This window comes from Nematostella vectensis, chromosome 11, assembly GCF_932526225.1.
Source record: "Nematostella vectensis chromosome 11, jaNemVect1.1, whole genome shotgun sequence".
Classification (NCBI taxonomy): Eukaryota; Metazoa; Cnidaria; class Anthozoa; order Actiniaria; family Edwardsiidae; genus Nematostella; species Nematostella vectensis.
The window spans coordinates 4,999,566-5,023,220 of record NC_064044.1 but is presented as its reverse complement, the minus strand read 5'-3'; the positions used below and the strand labels follow the sequence as shown (position 1 = coordinate 5,023,220).

Here is a 23,655-nt window from a genome sequence, read left to right as displayed (position 1 = left end):
CGGCTACCGAGATCACCAGCTCCGCCCCTACCACTACCAACAACAAGACATGCAACTGCCGACAGAAAGACACCTGCCCTCTAGACGGAAACTGCCTACAGACATCTGTTATCTACCAAGCTACCGTAACTCGAAAAGACAACAACACCTCGGAAACATACGTCGGGCTCACTGAAAACAGCTTCAAGACCAGGTACAGAAACCACACCGCATCATTCCGACACGCCAAACACAGAAACTCCACCGAACTCAGCAAACACGTCTGGACTCTCAAGGACAACATGATTGAGTACTTTATTTCATGGCGCATTCTTTCTTCCCACTCCGCCTACAACAGTACCACTAAGCGTTGCAACCTCTGCCTCAAGGAAAAGCTGACGATCATCTGCCAACCCAAACTATCAACTCTAAATAAACGCAATGAACTCGTGTCCTCGTGCCGCCACAGAAACAAAGCCCTACTATATATATATATATATAGTGAGTAAATAAAGAGGGAGATATTACACTGTACTTCTTTGATGTTGTTATTATTATATGTTATACTATTATGTTGTTATTATACAAGCTGGAGTCGGGATTTGAATCAAACGCGGTATCACAGCCATTTTATCGCTCGTCGGTTTTTTTCTTTCTTCTTTACTTGACTTCGCCACTCAGACAAAAAAAAAAACAGTCAAACTATTCAGGGATTTAGCTTTCTGTGAGTATATTTGCCAATCTTGCTTACTTAAGTTAGACTTGTTTTCTTCTTCCGAGTTATTTTACATGATCTCTTTTCACTCCTATCGAGGTGGCAAAACAACAACACGCAACCCGCGGGGGAGTAGGACAAAATAAAAGGAGCAAATCCTCACCCGCAGTGGTAGGGTGGTGGTTACTAAAAATAGCCAGATTCGGAATCGACATGGCGCGCGGGTAATACCAAAGTGTCCCTCTCTTATCTTATGCTCTCTTGATAAAAATCAATCAGCTATCATCGATTTTTATCGATTTATCGATTGCCAAATCGGTATCTTGGTCACCATAGCGAGGCATGGTATGTCGGTCCGTCAAGTGTGGTACCGCGGGCTCATATTTTTCCTGATTTGTTTACTACGGTATGAGAGAGGTTTGACGAGAAGGTTCCCGAGGTGAGAAAAAAAATGCCGCGAAGCAAGGTTTTTCTCTTCCAGGGCGAATACTGGTAACTGCAATACAATGTCGTTCTCCTATTACACGAACACTGGATCTCAATCCTTGGCCAGACCGCTTTCTGCGCCGATTTTGGATGAAGCTTTCCAGGCACACGGCCAAAGCGGCCATAGATTCGTACGCAAAACTTTTACACGACCAACGTACTGTCATCATTGTACCGATATGTTATGGGGCTTCACGAATCAAGGCTTTATGTGTGATGGTAAGATTCTTCGATTATGTACTCAATTCGTCAGATCTAAAATGTCAACTTGATCTATTTGTGATGTGAACGTTGTGATGTTTCGTTCCATATTGTCTCATCATTTTCCAAATTTGACATTCTTCCCGTACTTATTAAGCTTTTACTGGACTAAACTATGATTTAGCTCTTACTGATACTCATCAAGCTTATTGTTATTGCATTATACCCGCCAATACCCAACTAGATAAACCAATTTTTGAATCAAGGAGAAAAACAGGAAATCTTGATAAGTAACTTACTTAACTAAACCAAGGAAAATAACTCAACACTTGAAAATGTTAACTCGTTGATTAACTCCAAGACATCCCAATTTCTTTGAGAGAATATCTTTATTAACACATCTGTATTGGGGTATTTTTAGCTATTCTTTAATTTGGGAAGGCCATAAAATCCTTTCCGTTTGAAGCGGAAGTTTGACGATATATCACGTATATGCAAGAAGGCAATAAGTTAGAAAAAGTCTCCAGGCTACAGAATGTTAGACTGGATAAGCAGCTGTCGCTATCGGCGAGAAGATTTAATCAAATTTCTGTGACATTGAATTCATTTTCTGTTAGTCATGCCTTGTGCTAATTGGCAGTTATTATATTCCATGTACCCAGAAATGGAAACACACATATGTGCACCTCCTATTTTTCCCTTGAATGATTTTCAAGTGCAGCTTTTTAGTTGCGTAGAGATCTGACTTTGATATGGAACCTTTGATATGGGTAAGCTTAAAGCTCAACATATTCCTAGGCAACCAAAACGAGCATATAAAATGTACTCAAACCTAACATCTAATCTAATCTCTTTAGTGTTTATTTATTAGAAACATAAAATGACACTCCATGATCTGTTAAACCAGTTATGTGGCAATGAATTTCACTTAGCTATACACTTGTTTATTCAGATGACCTAGATTAAACCATAATCCCCTTGATATTTTAACACCAGCAAAACTTAAAACATTTTTCAAAATTTATAGGTGACTAAAGGTCACTTTAAAATAAAGTAAAAAAAAAATCATAGAATGCCCTCAAATTGTCTCTTAATGTAGTTAAAGGACCTCTAAACAGCCATTATTTTTTTTCCTGTCCAATATTTTTCTTCACAGGCAGTTCACTAGCTTATTTTTTTGTGGCTGCCTTAAAAAGGTCTCTTGCATTGTTGTAATTGCTATTTTGGGGTGTTGGACTTAGCAGTTAAACAAAAAGGGGCCTTATCATACATTTTGCACCTCAAGGGAGGAATTTAATTTGAAGAAAGGCGCTTATTGGAAGTGAGGTACTAAAACAAACATATATGGTAAATAAAAAATGCAATACATTCTAGAAAGCATGGAATGGGTTCCTTTAACATTCTAAGTGATTTTTTTTTACAGATTTAATAAGGTGTTTATTATAATGAGATGTTATTCTATTTCAGTCTGTAACTTTGTCACTCATGACAGATGCATGATCTTTGTCACAATACCTTGTGTTTCCATAGCAACCACTTTAGTAAAGGTGAGTTCACGGTAATAACAATATGGGTAGGTACTTCATATATGGTATCACAATGTGAGTCCTTATCATCAAATATGGATACATCTAATAGAGAAACTTGGGGAAATGATCTTGGTCACATCTCAGGTGTTGATCTGTGATTCAGAAATGTAACAAAAAGGGGACGAGAGAGACACCATCCAAAAGGGGGACAAACAGTATGCCTGAGGGTGTGGGAATAGGAGACTGTACCATTCTCCCTCCTAACCTCAGATCTTACACTGCAAGGGACAGAGGGATTATACTTTGAGAGGATAAAAAACTGCCTTACTGTTACAGTACATGCTTAAAATGTGAATGCTTCATGGGTATCCACTAGTGTAGCAAAATCATATTTTTGTTTTCAGATCCCTGTGGCCCATACATGGAGTGGTCTTTCATTTTCGTTCAGGAAGAAATTTTGTAGCGTGTGCCGAAGACGTCTTGAAGATATCCCCGCCTTTCGCTGCCAAGGTTTGTCATGTAGCTTATACTGTACTGTATCTCTGCATGTTAATAGCAGGACGGTACAGATCAGATTAAATTCACGTTATAGATAGATGTTTTTTTATGATGTAAATACAAGTTTCACTTTAACTACAGGGTTATATCCAACAAAATGACCAAATAATTGTGTTTGTTAAATTGTTGTATTTAAATATGGTTCACCCAAAACTGGTGGTCGACTCTGCCAATTTTTCGTCTTTAATAATACTTCTTCTTCTACTTCTTTTTTCTTTCAAAGTCTTATTTAAGATGAAAATTTGGCAGAGTTGTTTACCAGTTTTTGGTTAACTAGGTCAAATACATCATGTATCTTCCTAAAGAATGAATTAGATTTTAGATGGTTATAAGCAAAACAATCCCTGGAGCTCCAGGAATTAAGGCTTCACCTTCATTTGCGTTAAAGAACAGCATTTTTTCCACAACAGTTTGTGACTACTATGTTCATGAAGCATGCCAAGATTTCAGTGTTACGGACTGTAAACAATCAGCAACTTATGTGCCTTTTCTAGAAAAGGTGAGAAGAAGAATGCACACTTTGTGTAAACCCTACTGAGTACAAAGTTTACTATAGCCAAACAATCATTATCTACATTTTCATTTATATCCTCATAAATATTATTGTCATCACTACAACCATCATAGCCACTATCACCATCGTATATCATCAATAGTCATCTTCATCATCATCATGACCACCTTAGCCGTTACCTAGACCCAAAAAAAGCCCTAAAGTTTCAAAAAGTTCTCAGCTCTCCTTTAAAACATCTATTCAATGGTCATAGTTTATTTTTTGCTGTTTTGATCCTTTCACTTTGTTCTTTCTAGCGTGCAGTGAAGCAGGACCATCACTGGAGGGAAGGGAACTTTTCGGCAAGCTCTAAATGTGTGTCCTGCAAGCACTCGTGTGGGTCAGGAGAGTGTCTGGCCAGCCTTAAGTGCAGCTGGTGTGCTCAGTCTGTAAGGAGCCGTTAACCTATGTGCTAGCTTCTTTATCACATGGAAGTTTTAACATATATTTTTGCATCAGTTTTATGCATTTAAAGTGATTAATCAGTTTAATGATTTTAAAACATATCATTGCCAAATACTTTTGTTTGGACTACTACAATAAGTCAAAATGTTTGAATTCCAAAACACCAGATCCAATCTAGCAAAAGTATTGGCTCAGAAACAGACTTTTTGGACTTTGGTCCAAGGGGGTGTAATGCTTCTCTTTTTTTAAATATTCTTGTGAAAGTTGATGCATACTTTTGTACTTAAATTATATTTTTTATTCCTAAAGGCAGGGCTTCTGGAATTACGCTCTTGTGCGAAAGCGCCTAATTTGGCTTTCTCCTCATAATCCACAAATTTCCGCGTGATCCCGCGTAATATAGCTAAATTTTGAAAGACAAAACATTTAAGTGCACAGCCGATGTGTTCTTATAGGGTTCTTACCGCTATTTCTTGTAAAAAAGACAGATATTCTTCGTAAGAGTGCGATATTTTGAACTGAATTTCACATATAAAATGACTAGGCATTCTTTGCTAAACCTAGGACTAAGGCCTAGGACTAATAATAAAATACCTTCTTTTATTGGCCGGTGGCTAGGAGCCACTGAAAACTCGCCCAAGATATTTTCGCCCAAAAAATAAACCTTTTTCAAGTTAATTCCTGCTTTCCTTCGGTACAAAATGTAGTTTGGGCGTAACAGTTGATATTCTGTGTAATTTGTAATTCTGCGTAATTCAGTAAAGAATCCTGCAAAATTTTAATTTTTAAAGAAAAATGTATTGCAAAATCCTGCGTAATTTACCGCGTAATGATTGATTTTCCGCGTAATTTAGCGCCTAATTTAGCAAAGAATCCCGCGTAATTTTGAGTTTTTTTCCGTGTAATTCCAGAAGCCCTGTAAAGGGGTGTAAAAAAGACCCTTTCTTGAACACACCTTGATTTAATTTTTCTTATTTTAGAGTCATACTAATTGTAGCCAGCTGTTACCCAAAGAGTGCCATTATGGTTATCTTCATCGGGTGTCTCTCCCTCCTTTTTGTGTGTCATTTCCTGATGTGGGACTGTGGGGGCCTTATGCTGATACTCAAGCTGAGTTGCACAACAACTTAAAAGGTGTGGTTATAATTATCCGCTATTAGAAATAAAAGTAGGCAGTGGGTTAAAAATTGACTACAAAGCAACTCAATAATAGATAGGGTACTGTAGATACAGTATAATATGTTTTAATTCTTTTATTTTAAAATTTATTTTAAAAAATCTGGACTTGAAATGGTCATGTATATATCTATACTATACATGATATGCTAAGGAATGGACTGTTGTCCACCTTTTACGAAAAAACAGCTGAGCTAGAAAACTCCGAAACCACGCCATTTCCACACATTTTCGGAAAGAGGTGTGCAAAAAGGTTTTTCAAGATTCTACCGGATAAAAAAGTTTTAATTCACACGTTTTTGTAAGCGAGAGGGCCAACAAAGCGAGGATTCACAATCCACTCTCTTATTCACAAAACCCAACATATAAACGCTCTTACTGGCATGGTTTGAATTTGGTTGTCTGCAATGGGTTGTCCGATTCCCGCCAAAAACATTATTCACAGGGTGCCCAACATGGATATAGGAAAAGGTGCGGAATACTAAAATACGGGCGGTACTTTATAGTAAGCGCCTTTTCACATTTAAGGTAAATCAAATCAATCCCCATGGAGGGGATTGGAAATTCCGCGGGGTGGGGGGGTCAAATGCCCAATTTCCAGAGCGGAGATGGGGGGGGGGGGGGGGTAAAAATGCCTTTTCTCCTTAACATTTACTGTATTCATATTTTTCCGGGGGAGGGGGGGTGAAAATTTTAGAGGGGTGGGGGGTCATACCTCCGACCTCCTCCATGGGGGGGGGGTGTGTGTGTGGTATGGATATTTTCTGGAACTACACATGAGATCAATATATTGGGGACTCAAAGTTTTATAAAGTTTTGTACAACAAAGAATTGCTTTTCATGAATATTTCACGGGTAACCACTAGTACTATATAATTTATGGGTGTACAGCATACTGTATTGTGGTATACGGTAATGATAATTTGACCTCAGAGTGATGATGATGATGGCAACCATGATCCAGGTGATTACAAGCATAGTGTTGTTGGTTGATGATGACAATGATGAGGACCTTGGAGGTGATGGTTATAAAAATGTCATCACTGCAAACACCATATAGTCATTTTTGTCCAATACAAAAATGACCATCATTTACATTACCACCTGCATCAACACCGTGTGATAACATGATCTAAACAAAGGCCAATCTTCCTGGCTGAAAATATATATGAATATTTTTTTCTCATTTTTTATTTACATTTGTAAATTGCAGGTGATTTCTCGTCAAATGAAGATGATGGCATTGTTTCTGATGTTTCATGTACATCATCAATGGACCAGATAAATGAGACATTTCCCATTAATGACACTGATCCAGGTACAAGATAAACCACTGTTCATATAGCATGTATATATGTAGTTTCTCCCGCACTAGCTGGAACACCCTGGATAACAGTCTGAAGAATCTTTCAAAGCATTGTTTCTTACTTTTGGTGTAATTGTGGGCATTCTTTGCTTAAGAATCAATAGTTCAGTTTCTTCTTTTCAATTTCAGAGAACACCAGTATTAAAGTGTATGATGGAAATCTGACATCACCTCGGGCATCAAAGAGTGTAACGGTACCAAGGAATGCCAAAATCAGTAAAGTTCTGGTGAGGGCTGCGGTTAGCAGTAAGGGTGTACCAAGGGGTTTTATTTTAGTGAGGGTCCACTTTTTCCATTTTACATTAGTGTTATAGACACGTTTAGAAAAAATTATAGATTGCAGAATAAGTAAAGTTCTGGTGAAAGCTGCAGTTAGCAAGAGGGTTGTACCTAGGTGTTTAATTTTAGCTGGAGGTCCCTATTTTTTTCTTTTTTTATTGGGGTTATAGACCCATTAAAAAAATATGTGCTGAAGATTACAACTAGCTAAAAATACGATGAAGGTGCACCCCCTTCCACTATACACTAAACTATGGCTGTATTTTATATAGCATTGTTTTCTTTTGTTAGCTGTCTATTTTTGGTGGCCAGTACCCCCTGGCTCCACACTCCATTGTGTAAATCACTAATAGGGGGCACCCAAAACCCCTAGAACCCCTTTTTAGGTACAGTATGCACATAAACATCTCAGGTCTCAGAATCTTGTGTATCTTATTTTAAAATGGTTTAGTCTTCTTTTATTAAAATCTCTTTTACAGGATGAGACATTGAAGTCTTTTCATATAAATGATGACCCTGATAATTATTACCTGGCCAAAGCAGTAGATGAGCGTAAGTTTAGTGCCTTAAAGAATGAAGCAGTAGTATCATCGGCATATTGTGTATGGCTTTACTTGGGTATAGAAGGGCAGATGGAGTGGTTTTTTTTCCCAGTAAGGTAACATAGGGATGAGTAGAGTTTTTTTGTATGAGGGCTTGGTGGTGTGTGGGTGTTTTTTTTTAGATTTTCAGGGGGGGCAACATGGGTCGATGAAGTGTGATGTGAGTGAAGGAATGTCATGGATGTGTGTTGAGGTGGAGTGTGTGTTTGTGTGGGTTGGGTAGGAGTGTGTGTTTGTGTGGGGGAGTGGGGTGGGTAGGAGTGTGTGTTTGTGTGGGGGAGTGGGGTGGGTAGGAGTGTGTGTTTGTGTGGGGGAGTGGGGTGGGTAGGAGTATATGTGTTTGTGTGGGGGAGTGGGGTGGGTAGGAGTATATGTGTTTGTGTGGGGTGGGTAGGAGTGTGTGTTTGTGTGGGGGAGTGGGGTGGGTAGGAGTGTGTGTTTGTGTGGGGGAGTGGGGTGGGTAGGAGTGTGTGTTTGTGTGGGGGAGTGGGGTGGGTAGGAGTGTGTGTTTGTGTGGGGGAGTGGGGTGGGTAGGAGTGTGTGTTTGTGTGGGGGAGTAGGGTGGGTAGGAGTGTGTGTTTGTGTGGGGGAGTGGGGTGGGTAGGAGTGTGTGTTTGTGTGGGGGAGTGGGGTGGGTAGGATTGTGTGTTTGTGTGGGGGAGTGGGGTGGGTAGGATTGTGTGTTTGTGTGGGGGAGTGGGGTGGGTAGGATTGTGTGTTTGTGTGGGGGAGTGGGGTGGGTAGGATTGTGTGTTTGTGTGGGGGAGTGGGGTGGGTAGGATTGTGTGTTTGTGTGGGGGAGTGGGGTGTGTAGGAGTGTGTGTTTGTGTGGGGGAGTGGGGTGGGTAGGAGTGTGTGTTTGTGTGGGGGAGTGGGGTGGGTAGGAGTGTGTGTTTGTGTGGGGGAGTGGGGTGGGTAGGAGTATATGTGTTTGTGTGGGGGAGTGGGGTGGGTAGGAGTATATGTGTTTGTGTGGGGTGGGTAGGAGTGTGTGTTTGTGTGGGGGAGTGGGGTGGGTAGGAGTGTGTGTTTGTGTGGGGGAGTGGGGTGGGTAGGAGTGTGTGTTTGTGTGGGGGAGTAGGGTGGGTAGGAGTGTGTGTTTGTGTGGGGGAGTAGGGTGGGTAGGAGTGTGTGTTTATGTGGGGGAGTGGGGTGGGTAGGAGTTTGTGTTTGTGTGGGGGAGTGGGGTGGGTAGGAGTGTGTGTTTGTGTGGGGTGGTGGGGTGGGTAGGAGTGTGTGTTTGTGTGGGGGAGTGGGGTGGGTAGGATTGTGTGTTTGTTTGGGGAGTGGGGTGGGTAGGAGTGTGTGTTTGTGTGGGGTGGTGGGGTGGGTAGGAGTATATGTGTTTGTGTGGGGGAGTGGGGTGGGTAGGAGTGTGTGTTTGTGTGGGGGAGTGGGGTGGGTAGGAGTATATGTGTTTGTGTGGGGGAGTGGGGTGGGTAGGAGTATATGTGTTTGTGTGGGGGAGTGGGGTGGGTAGGAGTATATGTGTTTGTGTGGGGGAGTGGGATGGGTAGGAGTGTGTGTTTGTGTGGGGGAGTGGGGTGGGTAGGAGTGTGTGTTTGTGTGGGGTGGGTAGGAGTATGTGTTTGTGTGGGGGAGTGGGGTGGGTAGGAGTGTGTGTTTGTGTGGGGGAGTGGGGTGGGTAGGAGTGTGTGTTTGTGTGGGGGAGTGGGGTGGGTAGGAGTGTGTGTTTGTGTGGGGGAGTGGGGTGGGTAGGAGTGTGTGTTTGTGTGGGGGAGTGGGGTGGGTAGGAGTATGTGTTTGTGTGGGGGAGTGGGGTGGGTAGGAGTGTGTGTTTGTGTGGGGGAGTGGGGTGGGTAGGAGTATGTGTTTGTGTGGGGGAGTGGGGTGGGTAGGAGTGTGTGTTTGTGTGGGGGAGTGGGGTGGGTAGGAGTGTGTGTTTGTGTGGGGTGGGTAGGAGTATGTGTTTGTGTGGGGGAGTGGGGTGGGTAGGAGTGTGTGTTTGTGTGGGGGAGTGGGGTGGGTAGGAGTGTGTGTTTGTGTGGGGGAGTGGGGTGGGTAGGAGTGTGTGTTTGTGTGGGGTGGGTAGGAGTGTGTGTTTGTGTGGGGTGGGTAGGAGTATGTGTTTGTTTGGGGTAGAATTGGGTCAGCTCAGACTAGAGCTCACACAGTCTAGCATAGATGAATAGTTTTCCATTTTAAATTATCATTCAGATAGTGAAAGACCTCTTGATCCAGAAGAGATACCAGTACAATTCCCTGAGAAAGAGTCAAAGCCACTAATATTTCTTAGAATAAAGGTAATTACACAGAAATGGGTGTCAAAGTAACTAATATTTCTTAGAATAAAGGTAATAACAAGAAATGGGTGTTCATATAGCACTGCTCACTGATGGTCTCTAAGCAACTAACTGATGCTATAACAAAAAGCTGAGAAATATATAAGATTTTTTTATTAATATGCATGATTTTTTATTTAGAGTGCTGATAAAAGAAAAGGTTATATTCGCATTTACGCAGGGACTGAAATAGAGTAAGTTTTTTGTTATTGTGGATTAAGATTTTGATATGCTAAACAAGCTAAAAAGTCGATGGTATACATTTTTTACCTTGCTTCAGATTTTCTTATCCTTTTATTCTCTCTATCTGCCTATTCCTTTGTCTATCTGTCTGGTTGATTGTCTATTGTCCAGCTGTCTGTCTGCCTGTCTGTTTGTCTGTCCTTTGTTTCTTTGACAGTAATTATGGTAATCTTGGACCTATAATTCTTTATTGTTTCAGTGTGCCTGTTCTATTCAAGACTCTACCTGTGATTGCTTCCACCTCAGTAAGCGACATTATCAGCGTCGCCATGAAGAAATTTGGTATCTGGGTAAGCTTGCATCATACGTCTGCTTTATAGAGGCAGGGCTTTCCTTAAATTTCAGAGTAGGTGGTGGAGATTCATAAGTAGGGGGTGTAAGTTATTTTATCTTTTTAGTTCAAGACATTTTTTTTAAAAAGTAGCTGCTGAGTCGGTGGAAAATAGCTGGTGCTTCTGCTGGCCGCCGGGGCCTAATGAAACCCCTGAGAGGTCCCTTGTAAAGAGGTTTGTCAAACTGTGACTAAGAATGTCCATCTAAGTAGAGGTCCAAATATGCAATGGCTATGTACACTTAAATCCCGATTAACAAAACATTATAGGAAATTCAGAGGGTTGTATTTCAAGCTTTCACTATGTTTGTGCGTAAGGAACATAAATGTAGTTTTTTTGTCGCCTAGAATCAAAACCAAGAGGATTATGCCCTTACTGAGGTCCACCTAATAAAAGGAGGTAAAGGATTATTTCATAAGGAGATTTTATGTCCTTCGCACCACCCCCCCCCCCCACCTTTTTGGTACCAAAAAACGGTGCACGCTACCGTGGCCAGCTTGGAATCTTTTGTCAAAGTCAATACAGATATATTTTCTGATGGCCATGAACTTCTTTAGCTAGCTAATCAATGTGGCACCAGCTTGTTGCTCAAGCTTTGTAACAATAAAAATAACTATTTGCTATTCATATTTCAGTGCAAGAGAGAGTCATGGAGGCTCACGAGTGCCCATGGAAGACGTTGATGGACATAAGAAAGGTAAAAAGAAATAATTAGAAAAAAAACAAGACTTCAAATGTTACTGATGCGGCGGCCGTAAAAAAAGATGCGAATTTCCTATTTTCTTCATTTCTATAGGTCTCGCCTATCCATATTAGCTATATGCCATTTACTATATAATCAGCTAAAATGTGCATGAATTTAAAAATTACATTAAACATCATTTTTTTGTACACAGCCGACGTTTTCATGCATTCCCAGACGTTCAACACCCCAACAAAGGCCCAATATCCGCTGTACGATTAATGATATTGTCATCCCTTTCCCCGCAGCAATCGATTCGTGACATGAAGCTCACGCGGTTCTACTTACGGCGTAGGAACTCACCCCTCGGCCCTGTCACCATGTGCATCGGCGATCTACCGACCAGTATGGACCGCTCAAGATACGAGATCATGCTCAACAGCGTATTAGGAGAACGTATGTTAAGCAGTAAATTTCTATTTGAAATTGGGTCGCACTCGATAATCCATAAGTCGTAGCCTGCAGTGCCTCATGGGTACCAGAAAGTAAGGGTAAATCAAGGATTTTAAAAGCTTATATTTAGGGAAGACTATTCGAATTCTGATGGGGGTTCAGGTGGCGATTCTAAAACACGCTTTTTGAAATTACACATGGCTTCCAGGGGACCAGGATTCAGTCGTGCAAATGTATTCCCGCTACGTGCAAAGACATGCTCCAATCGCATTTACTGTGTTTTAAAACACAGCCAAAACCTTGTTGTCAACGTATATCTTGTCTAACTCAAGAAGCTAAGGACCCATAGGCTAACTGGTGGCACATACCCCAATAGGGGAATCCCCCCCGCACCCCGAAATAGCCTTACACCAATGCACTCTTTTTTTTCAGTCTCCGAGAGTTGTGAATTCAAGAACATCTACCCCACATATGGTAAGACAGAAATCCAGACGGATATGAGGGCGTCACTGGTTGTGATATTCTTGTCCAAGTCTAATGTGTGAAATTTGTATTCAAGGTATGGTATTTGTGCGCATGCCTGGAGTTGATGTTGCCGCTAAAGCCCTGACGAAGCTCAAGCGCACGCCAATTGACGGCAAAACAGCGTTTGTAAAAATTCTTCCCTCGATGCACGTGAGTATAATTTGATTTGCTTCGTTAGATTTGCTCATGCTTGCTCTCACCAGGGCTATAATGCAAGCGGATTACTAGCTACCTCGCTGGCTCAGAAAGGGGTTTAGTCTTTAAACCCCTTTCGGCACCACAATTCCCCTTAAAAACAACACACAACGCTAATATAATAATGTAACTAGTTCTATTGATGAAAAAGTCAAGACACAACTTCAAATTATATTTTATTTCCCAGAAGGATCACGAGGGACTGATTCTAATCCTGGTCCGCCTGTGATCATGCTTTCAAATATTAGCAATCAATGTTTGAAAATGAAAAAAATCCCCTTCCAATGTGAATAAGAACAAATTCTTTCTTATGTCAATTCTTTTGGATGTTGTCTTTAAAAGTGAAGTTTTCTAATTGGATAAACAGATTGTATTAACCACCGTAAGGCGACCGTGATAACTTGCCGCTTGGGCATGATGAATTTTTCTCGTTTCAGCCCGAAGTGCTCCCCCCTGAAAGTGACCCTTTATTGGTGTTTGTCAATTGTAAAAGCGGCGGTGGCCAGGGGGATGACATCTTATCGGCATTCCAAAGACTGCTCAACCCTCACCAGGTCTACAACCTCATGGATGGCGGTCCGTTGCCAGGGTAACGCTCATTCAGCTTCCGCTATTATCAAGTATAGATTGATCACGTGATTGATCATGTGATTGATCATGTGATTGATCATGTGATCATGGCACTTCACCACAGGGGCCTTCAGGGCTAAGTGTTGCATCACTCATCCAAATTCAGAGTCAAACTTTCTCTGATAAATTGTTCCATCTCTGATAAAATTCCATTAAACGTTCGGATTAATTGTTCCATCTCTGATCAAATTCCCTAAAACGTTCTTCATTAATTGTTACATCTATAACCAAATAACACCAAACGTTCTGATTAACTGTTCCATCTCTGTTCAAATTCTATTAAAGGTTCTGATTTATGATCCATTTCTGATTGGGTCCGATCAAACATTCTGATTAATTGTTTTAGTTTTTATAAAATTGCATCAAACGTTCTGATTCATGATCCATTACTGATTGGGTTCCATCAAACATTCTGATTAATTATTCTAGTTTTTATTAAATTACATCAAACGTTGTGATAATTTGTTCCAACCCATTCACAGGTTGTACGCGTTTAAGGACCTGCCTCGGTTCCGTATTCTGATCTGCGGAGGTGACGGCACTGTTGGATGGGTGTTGTCATGCCTTGATGATGTCAGTACGGCGCTCACTTACAAGAAGCCGCCATCGGCAATTGTACCATTAGGAACAGGTGCGTCACACAATATCACGCGCTAAGGATAGGGTGTCACACAATATCACGCGCTAGAAATAGGTGCGTCACACAATATCACGCGCTAGGGACAGGTGCGTCACACAATATCACGCGCTAGAAACAGGTGCGTCACACAATATCACGCGCTAGAAACAGGTGCGTCACACAATATCACGCGCTAGAAATAGGTGCTTCACACAATGTCACGCGCTAGGGACAGGTGCGTCACGCAATACTACATGCTAGGGACAGGTGTGTCACGCAATATCACGCGCTAGGAACAGGTGTGTCACGCAATACTACATGCTAGGGACAGGTGTGTCACGCAATACTACATGCTAGGGACAGGTGTGTCACGCAATACTACATGCTAGGGACAGGTGTGTCACGCAATACTACATGCTAGGGACAGGTGTGTCACGCAATATCACGGGCTGGAAGGGACAGGTGTGTCACACAATATCACGTGCTGGAAGGGACAGGTGGGTCACGCAGTATACCACACTCTAATTGTGTTCTCGGAAATGGCAGAGTTACCAATGATATAGCTATGTGACTCACGTTTTGCCTTTTGCTACTAGGAAATGACATGTCCAGGGTTTTACAATGGGGGAGTGGTTACTCCTCAGGAGATACACCGCTGTCGCTACTTATTGCAGTCGACCATGCTGAAGTTGTACACCTCGACAGGTTGGTCTACAGCTCTGCTTGTTCACCGCGATTTTCAATAATATGAGAACTCTTGTCAGTCATTTCCAACAGCCAAACTGTTTTATTTTTCTAGGTGGTTCGTCATGTTTGATAGTGTTGACAGTTTGTCGGACATGAAGTCCAACGTTAGCGCTATCGGATTGACGTCGGGTCGCGAAGAAGAGCCGAACATGTTCGTGATGAATAATTACCTAGGGATTGGAATCGATGCCGACTTGTGCTTGGATTTCCACTTAAGAAGAGAAGAAGCCCCGGAGAAGTTCACCAGCAGGTCAGGATGTTACGATCATCAAGTATAAAATGTGTCATATTACACTTAATTTTCTTGTCACTTTAATTTCGCGAATTTCGCGATTTTAAAAGATTTGCGAAAATAAAGTGACGCGAAAATTAAGTGAGTACACAAGAAGCCTTTAGGGGAATATTAGTCGTTTTATGAAAACACCTTGTCTATTTAGTCATCTAAAGTACATATAGTACGGTAAGGGGTTGAGTTGGACTTGTATTTATAGATTTTTATATTTTCTAAATTTCTAAATTTAGCCCACGCATCATTTTTTTACGCATTGTTTCAGTTTTGATGATTACAGCACATTTTAGTTCCACTAGTTTTGCTTGATTTTATTATCCTAAAACCGAGAAATCGCGAAAATAAAGTGTCGTTTTTACGAAAATAGGAAAATCGCGAAAATGTGTCGCGAAATATCGCCATCTCAAAAGTCGCGAAATTTTGAAGTCGTGAAAATGAGGGAAATGGGGTATTATTTGTGATAACAAGGGTTTTAACACGAACGCGCGAATGGCTCCGCGCCCTTTTTCGCAAGATCTCGCGCAAGTCGTCGTCATTCCCAACTAGGCTAAGCATAGCAAAAAGTAAAGCCGTACGACAAACTATGACAACTCTAAAGTACAAGAGAATGTTAAAGAACCTGTTATAGCTTTCTTTTAAAGAATCTGTTATAGCTGGTTTCTCTCTATTGAACTCTGCACTCATTGGAGTCAAATGACGAATGACAGCTTGCCTAAAGGGCCGTCTACACGGGCAATTTTTGCTTGACAAGTTTTACTTGACAATTCTAGTTTTTCGTGTAGACATGATATCCACAAAAGCAACTTTTTACCTCCTTGCGATGGGCCGGTAATGCCTTTAGACAGCGGTAATACAAAAAATAAGAAAGCTTGCTATCACATAATGGTGGCCTCTGACAAAGAGACTGATCGTGTCAGAAACAGCAGCAATAGCAGCTTTTTTAATTATCATCAAGCACGAGAAAAGGAGGCCTATGAACTACACTTTCATCGGAAAAAGTTGTCAAGTAAAACTTGTTGAGCGTATACACGATCAACTTTGTGCACTTGGCAAGTAAAACTTGTTGAGCATCTACATGATCAACTTTGTGCACTTGGCAAGTAAAACTTGTCAAGTAAAAGCAAACACGTCAGTTTTTGGAAAACTGAACTTGTCAATTAAAAACTAGTAATTTTCCCCGTCTACACGAGCAGCTTTTTCTTGTCAAGTAAAGTCCCTTTTATAGTGCGCGTTCGTGTTTAAAACTCATACCAAAATCCAGATACCTGCCCAAAAAAGGATCTTCAGGGAAATAAAAATGTCTTCGTATTGCACGTATTACAAAGTTTCTAAACATTACTTATGCAACTGGCCTCCACTTGTAAGGATGTGTACGACTTCTTCACAAGTTTGCATGTGTGAGTTAGTGATGTCACTGGATGGAGATGCTTTCTTGGGCCTGTGCTCCTAGCGTATTTTTTGCGTCACTCAATACAGGTCAGGCCCGTACCCAGGATTTTTCTTGGGGGGGGGGCGAAATCCGAAAAATTGGACCTATTTTTTCTGAGAGAGGGGGGGGTGAGATAAAAAATTTGACCATTGCAGTATCCCCACGGGACGTTTATTGTCGGATTTGGCTCATACCATAGTGATCTAGCTTATTTTTGTCTACAAATAACGCGCGCCACAAGTGGCGTACTAATTGGGGACACCAATAAAATTAGCTAATATAATGGACTATATGATAAGAATGTTCTATATACAATATTAAATATGTGATTAAAATATAGATTGAATCATCTGATAAAAATTACATCAAAGTTGTACTAACCGAGAGAATGATAAATATTGGTGAATATAGGAGTGGTAAATATGGGAAATTAAAGTATAATTATGAGCTACACAAGAAGCAGCCGCTTCTATCCAACAGATCATTTATGTTTAATTTACAAATTTTCGTTTTAAAGGAGCTGATTGTATTGCATTGTCTGAGATCTGTTGGCAGCTTTGCCCATAGATAAGGTTCAAAGTACCGTATAGAATGTTTGCCGTAGGTAGTGGTATTTATTCTTGGCAATGCAAAGTCTGAGTTACGCAGGTTATACCCCAGAGAATTCCCTGCTTTGAAAAGATCTAAAATATTTTGTGGCACCAGGCTCTGTTTAACTTTGAACATTAAGTCTTTCATTGCCATAACGCCCTGAGACGCCTGTAAAATTAAGGCCCAACTCCAAAGCATCAAAAATGCAAACTAAACATCACCAGAACCGGATACCTTCAAAAGCGCACCTAAGCAATGTAATAGAATTGACTCTTTTGTCAAAATATCAACCTTGATTTCTGACCAATTCGTAAACAAATGCTTAAACATTTCTTACCAAAAAAGACACAAAATTCCGAACTACAAATAGAGACAAGCAAACACAGATCAAGTCACAAATAGATACCTTAATTGCGCTCCGTCAGGTCCCATTTTACAGCAATCAGTCACAATAATCAATGCTAGAACCTCCATTAGAAGCGAGTCACCATGTTTAGCCTATTTTGTATGCCTGCACTGCATCATGGGAGTCTTGGAAACGCCTTGACAGACAGGCGGGCAATCTCCAACCCCAGAATCATAACAGTTATTTTATAAGTCTCTTTGCCCCGAAGCCAAACAAAACATTTCCAGGTCCAAGGAACCCAGAATAAGGCTGAAAACAATTTTTGAATAAGGTTGGGTAGCAAAGATGGCCCACATTGGAGAGTATGAGGCCATTCACCAGAAAATTCCTTTCTCACTTGGTGAAGCCCAGACAAGGAATTATCCCATTGAATCAACCTCAGCGTGCAAACATCCATAAGCACAGCATTAATTATGCCCAAAAAGACTTCATGATGTCCTAAGGCACTTTCCAGATGTGAAAAAGCTGTAATTTTTAAGCAAATTACAAGCAAAACTGTTGTAAGCGACAGGCTGTAGCAGTGCCATCGCTAGAAAGAAAAGGCACCGCAGTGCATTGTTGGAAACTTCAAGGCATACTGTCTTGGGTCAGCGGTAGCTTAGCTTAACTGGTAGTGTTGGACTTGAAATAGGGGGGGAGGTTTCTGTTTTCAGTCTGTTTTTCTTACAATGTTGCTCAAAAGTACCCAGGAGTGAAAGGGTTAAAATCGCTATGTCTTGCATTCTACAATTAGCTAATGTATATACTGCCCTCAACCCTCTCTCGTTCACTCTCTCCAATTTATTGCTGTCAGACTTTCGGCAAAAATGCCAGGTTAGTCCACAGTAACTAAGGTGTGGCAAGATTGCAGCTTTATATATTCATAGCTTGGCTGTAACTAGGATTAGCTTGCGGAGACGCATGAGAACTCCTACGCGTGAGCTGGCTTTCTTACAAGCCATAGAGATATGCTCTGAGAAGGTCAGTTCTTGGTCGATTGTAACCCCTAGAAGTGTCATGGTGTCCGTAGTCTTGATGTTAACTCCATCAATCTTCACAATGTCTCCATCCGACGGTCTTGTTGCTTTTCTGGAGATTATCATAGTTTGATATTTCTTGTGATTTCCGGCTAGGAAATTGTCCTTGTACCAATGAGAGGTTCTCTCGCCATCAACCTTTAATGCTTCCAGAGCTTTACCAGGCTTGTGGTGATTGTAGTATAGCTGATGAATATCTGCATAAACAGACAGCTGACTTTCCCTAGTTATAAAAGCTAGGTCATTTTGGTAGATGTTCCAAAGTAAAGGACCGAGCGACTATCCTTGCAGGCAGCCCCTCGTTACCTCCTCCCAGCCACTGGTAACGTTGCCTATTTTTGTCCTGTTTTTACGTTCAGTGAAATACGATCTCATCAGTCCGAGGGCTTGCTCGCTCAATCCATAGGCTTCTAGCTTGGCGATCATCAGCGTAGGATGTAACGAATCAAACGCTATGCTCATGTCCGTTCTGAGAATAGCTGTCGTGTGATCGTTGTCCCTTGCTTTTCTCCAGTCCTCAACAAGACGTGTGAGGGTTGTTTCGCAACTATAAAGTTTCCTGTAAGCAGACATAAATGGGTCAAAAATGTATTCAAACTTGGCTCCCAGCTGTTTCCCAATAATTTGTTCAAAGATTTTGTCCACAATTGTTAGAATAGTAACCGGTCTATAATTAACTTTATCCTGGGGATCTTCTATTGAAAACAGAAAGTGGACCTTTGGCCGTTGTGGGGGTTGTGTTCGCACCCCCTGCACCCCCCCTCCCCCTGGGTACCCCCTGTACTGGGTACAGATTTCTTAAGTGCAATGAGAGACGGCACCCCCCATCAAGGTTAACAGTCTCCAATTTAGGCAGTTTTTGACTCCCCTTAAGGTATCCCATGCTAATCTGACCCGGAGTTGAAACCGGGATATCTGGCTTGAGAAACCAGGACATCTGGCTTGAGAAACCGGGACATCTGGCTTGAGAAACCGGGACATCTGGCTTGAGAGGCGAAGACCGTGCCACTTTGCTATCGCTTCACTATGCTGATTGTAACCATAACCACGGGTAGTGATTACTAATACCTCCACCACTATTTCCAATCACAATTATTTATCCTTCACAAATGTCCCTTTGCAGGTTGCGTAACAAGGGCGTGTACTTCCGGGTAGGGTTGAGAAAGATGGCCAACAAGACCAAGTGGGTCTTCTCCGAGGAGGTCGAGATTGAGGTACGATGCATTGCTCTGAAATAGTGATTCTCCTTATGTTCTTCTTATCCAACATTGTTAAAAGGTGGCGAGAATTTAATGTGACATCAGGGTCTGATCCTGATTATGGGAATGGTAATTATGACTATGATGAAAATGATGAGGATGAAGAAGGCGATGATGATTATGATAATGGGGATGACGATAATGACTGTTGTGACCATGATGAAGATGATGGTGATGATTTGGTTTTAGTTATACAGGGTTAGAATAGTTGTTTACTATAAGCATACACATCCACAGGTTGATGGCGAGAAGCTCCAGCTACCTACACTTGAAGGAATTGTTATTCTAAACATCGGAAGGTAATAATGACTTAAAAGCACGCAGCATTATTGGCTAAATAAATTTTATGTTGTTTGAACACAATGCATTCCCTGCTAGCAGAGGCCTCTTTTCTCTGTACACTATTTCGCTGAACGCCAGCCCAGCGAAATACACATAAAAGAGGCCTCAGCTAGCAGGGAACACCATGCACGAAGCTGCATTGTTTGATTGTTGATCTGTTTCGCTTATGCCAATGGCACAACATTTTTGCTGTGATTATCACCTAGACAAAGCTCTCAGCATCTGGGATTAGGATATCACAAATTCCAACCAAGAGAAAAGAGAGACATTGGCGCACTATATTATTATATATTTACGCTGTTAGTCAGCTGATTCTAAAACATGACAAACGGATGGAATGCCTTTTTTTGCTCGCAGAACATCCGCTATCTCCTTTTTAACGAAATAAATGACTCTTCGTTTTCTCGTGAAGAGAATATTAAGTTTTTGCACCTTTTTAAACACTCTCGTATATGATGTCAACACATTTGCGATTGACGTAAGTGTGCTTGCTGTTTGAGACTTTCTGTGGGAGGGGGAGGATCTCGTTTAAAAGAAAACGGTGGTAAACCTTCCCCTTTTCTCCATTTTTTTTCAGTTTTAGTTTAACATTATATAGACTTGAAGTACAGCTTGTCAGTGGCAAAGGGGTAATGAACCCTTTGTGAGCTTATATTTTAATTGCCAAATACGTCCTTCGTTTGATTTATATTTTTCCTTGCAAGCTGGGCTGCCGGTGCTGACCTATGGGGACCCGATAAGGATGACGTAAGTTGATCACATCCAAATATGGGCATTCATAACACCAAGTACCTCGCTTATCTTTTCCTTATTTGGCAGGAGTTCCGTCCCAGCAGCTATTGCGACTGCCTCGTTGAGGTAGTTGGTCTCACTGGAGTTATGCAGATGGTGAGTGCGCATGTCTGGCTTTGGACAATACTTGCATAATGAGATTTCAACCATTGGTGACTCTGTGGTTTTCGGTTCTAGGGGCAGATCCAGAGCGGTATCAGGAGTGGCGTAAGACTTGCACAAGGAGCACAGGTATGTCCTTGATCTTCACAAACATGATAATAGTTATTGCTGATTATTACTGTTGATTGTTGTGATCATTGTCATCAACATTTGTCACCATTATGGTAATCATCATCATTACCACTAAACATCATAATCACCACTAATACCATATCATTGTCATCATCATCACCATATCATCATTATTATTATCGTCATCATCATCACCAATACCATATCATTGTCATCATCATCACCATATCATCATCATTATCATCGTAATTAATAATCTTCACCATAGCCTCTGATGATTGTAGCATGTGTCTGATTGTAAATGTCAGATGACTGGTGTCTTTCATTTTATGTTCAGATCAACATCAAGTTGAAGTGCGAAATTCCGGTTCAAATCGACGGAGAACCATGGATGCAGTCTCCAGGCAATGTCATAATTCGGCCTGCCCTCATGCAGGTAACTATAGCAACCAGTTGTCAAACAAAGACATGCAATCTTTAAAAGAACTTATTTTCAACACGTGTTTTTGTTTCGACACTGATATATTCATTGCACTAAGTCGGGTCACATTCTTTCTAGTAGCAATTGCGCGAGGGGATGAAACCCCTTCTAGTATGGTAGGCTCTGTGACGCCACCTAATTTTTTTATCTCTCTAGACTGCGATGCTCCAGAAGCGACGAGTGAAATCGAAAGAAATGCACGAGCGAGCCATAACGGCCCGTCCCACTACTGCCCCAGGATCACGCAGTGTATTTTACGCTGACTCCACATAACGCTGAACACAACGCCACGTTATCCTGCTCAGTGTGTGACATAATACAAGTTTGGTGCTTGTCATTTGGCGAAGTATTCCGTGACGTGATTTCATACAAGTCAAGGAATTGCAAGTAACATTCATCTTCATCTACAGTGTCTGTCTTGCTGTCTTCAAGCAGTTATTAGTGTCAGGATCACATAATTTTTTTTATTATTTGTGAACTTCAAGTTACATATAACGCATTCTCGTTACAAATCTTTTTTACATCATACGTTCATTTTTTCAACTGATAACAAATTCGCTTAAATCTCAGGTAAAAGGTTGAGCGCTGGATAAACTGCATGTTGTCAAACATTACAAAGAGGGGGGGGTGGGGGGGGGGTGGTATGGGACTGCCCTCTCCCCCCATTCAGACGAGTTTTTTTTTTCATCCATTGTTTCATGTTCACTTTTTTATTATTTGTCCACCCACTTTTTGAGGATTCTGACTACCTTTACTACCATGTCGCACTGAAAAAAAAGCGTATGCAAGATATTTGATAAAAAGAAAACCTAATAACATCCCCATCCCCATGAAATTACTTATCAGCTCAAATGAAATTAAGCATGCATCAGCTCATGATTTTAAAAGATAAAATATATTTTACAATTTTTTTTGTTGAGTTAGGCTAAATTCAAACGTCGTATTATCCATGAGCCTTATTCAATGCAAATACATGCAAATGAATATGAAACAATGGACTTGTTTCATTTGCATACTTTTGCATTGAATTCGGCTCATGGATAATACGACCTTAAAATATAGCCTTGGGGGCCAAACTACGCAACACCAGTTGTCTTTAGCGTAAATGATCGAACATTGTGCGCCAAAATTAACTAAGTACGTCTTATTTTATTTAGAACATACCGAACTTCAAAAGGGTTTCTCATTTTATCCAAATCATAATCCATTTAACAGCTATTTTATTTCAAAATTGCCATATTTTTTTTTTGCAATTTCCAGTGCTTTGACTTGACGGCAAAAAAAATTGCTTGGAAAACAATTCGCACAAAATGAGATACCATTTTGAAGTGGGTTTATAGTTCTAAGTTTATGCAAAATTTTATGAAAATCTGGCGACTGTTTGTGTTCGATTATTGGAGGAGTTTGTCTTATTCTATTTTCTCAGTACTTCTGCCTCTAAAGATCACAAGGTCTCATTTTAACTCTCTATTTTTTTACACTTTCGCTCTTTAACATCTTGCGCGTCAGTCAAATTCACTTTATTTGTTTTTAGGATCTGAGATAATGAGCTAAACAAATTATTTTTGCCAAAACCTTATTTCGCACATTTCTTGAGGTGAATCCCCTTCAGCAAATCCCCCTATGCTATAATAAAGCGTCTTCATCAGTATAACTTATGAGATCTTTTGATGTACGGTTTATTTTGGAAATTTTGATACAGAAACAGATACATACCTTTGTATAAATATAAGTTTCAGAGACTACAGGCCGTAGCAGGATCGTTAAAAGGACCCTGTTCTATATATTTTCTCCTGTATTTTGTAAAAGGGTCGCAAACCTTTACTGTACTTTTGTCTGCTCTCATCCTGAAATAGCCTTACTCTGGAAAGTATTATCAACATTTGTATGAAAATTGGCTAGGAAGGAATAAAAAAATTTCAAATAACACAATGCAACAATGGTTTTAACTATTAAAGCATAGGTATGTATTTAGGTATTTATTATTGTGTAAAATAAAAAAAAAACATTGATATTTTTATAATAAACTGAAACAAGCATTTACATGTTACAATGGCAGACCCAGGGGATGGGGGTTCCAATCATTTTACAATAATTTAATTGTGTTTTAAAAACTGAAAATCTCGAGTTACGGGGAGTTCAAATTCTGAGTAGTTGCTTGTTTGTTTGTTTGTTTGTTCTTGTGTCTATTTGTATACACATGTCTGTTTACTTGTATCTACGCCTGTGATAGTTCGT

At 40.7% G+C, this 23,655-nt stretch overlaps 1 protein-coding gene across 1 annotated transcript; it reads left to right on the top strand.

Moving 5' to 3' along the window:
* Positions 1-1,075: 1,075 nt before the first annotated feature.
* LOC5505936 (diacylglycerol kinase theta) lies at positions 1,076-23,456 on the top strand. Its single transcript, XM_032374289.2, has 28 exons — positions 1,076-1,399; positions 2,849-2,928; positions 3,315-3,420; positions 3,879-3,967; positions 4,279-4,410; positions 5,407-5,560; positions 6,816-6,920; positions 7,098-7,195; positions 7,727-7,799; positions 10,028-10,113; positions 10,294-10,346; positions 10,595-10,685; positions 11,075-11,126; positions 11,363-11,424; positions 11,718-11,865; positions 12,295-12,336; positions 12,422-12,537; positions 13,020-13,171; positions 13,695-13,843; positions 14,428-14,536; positions 14,631-14,828; positions 19,433-19,523; positions 19,806-19,867; positions 20,615-20,657; positions 20,730-20,798; positions 20,880-20,933; positions 21,274-21,372; positions 21,574-23,456. Exons 1-28 carry the CDS (start codon positions 1,201-1,203, stop codon positions 21,688-21,690), a joined length of 2,829 nt encoding a protein of 942 aa, XP_032230180.2. The 5' UTR covers positions 1,076-1,200; the 3' UTR covers positions 21,691-23,456.
* Positions 23,457-23,655: the final 199 nt, after the last annotated feature.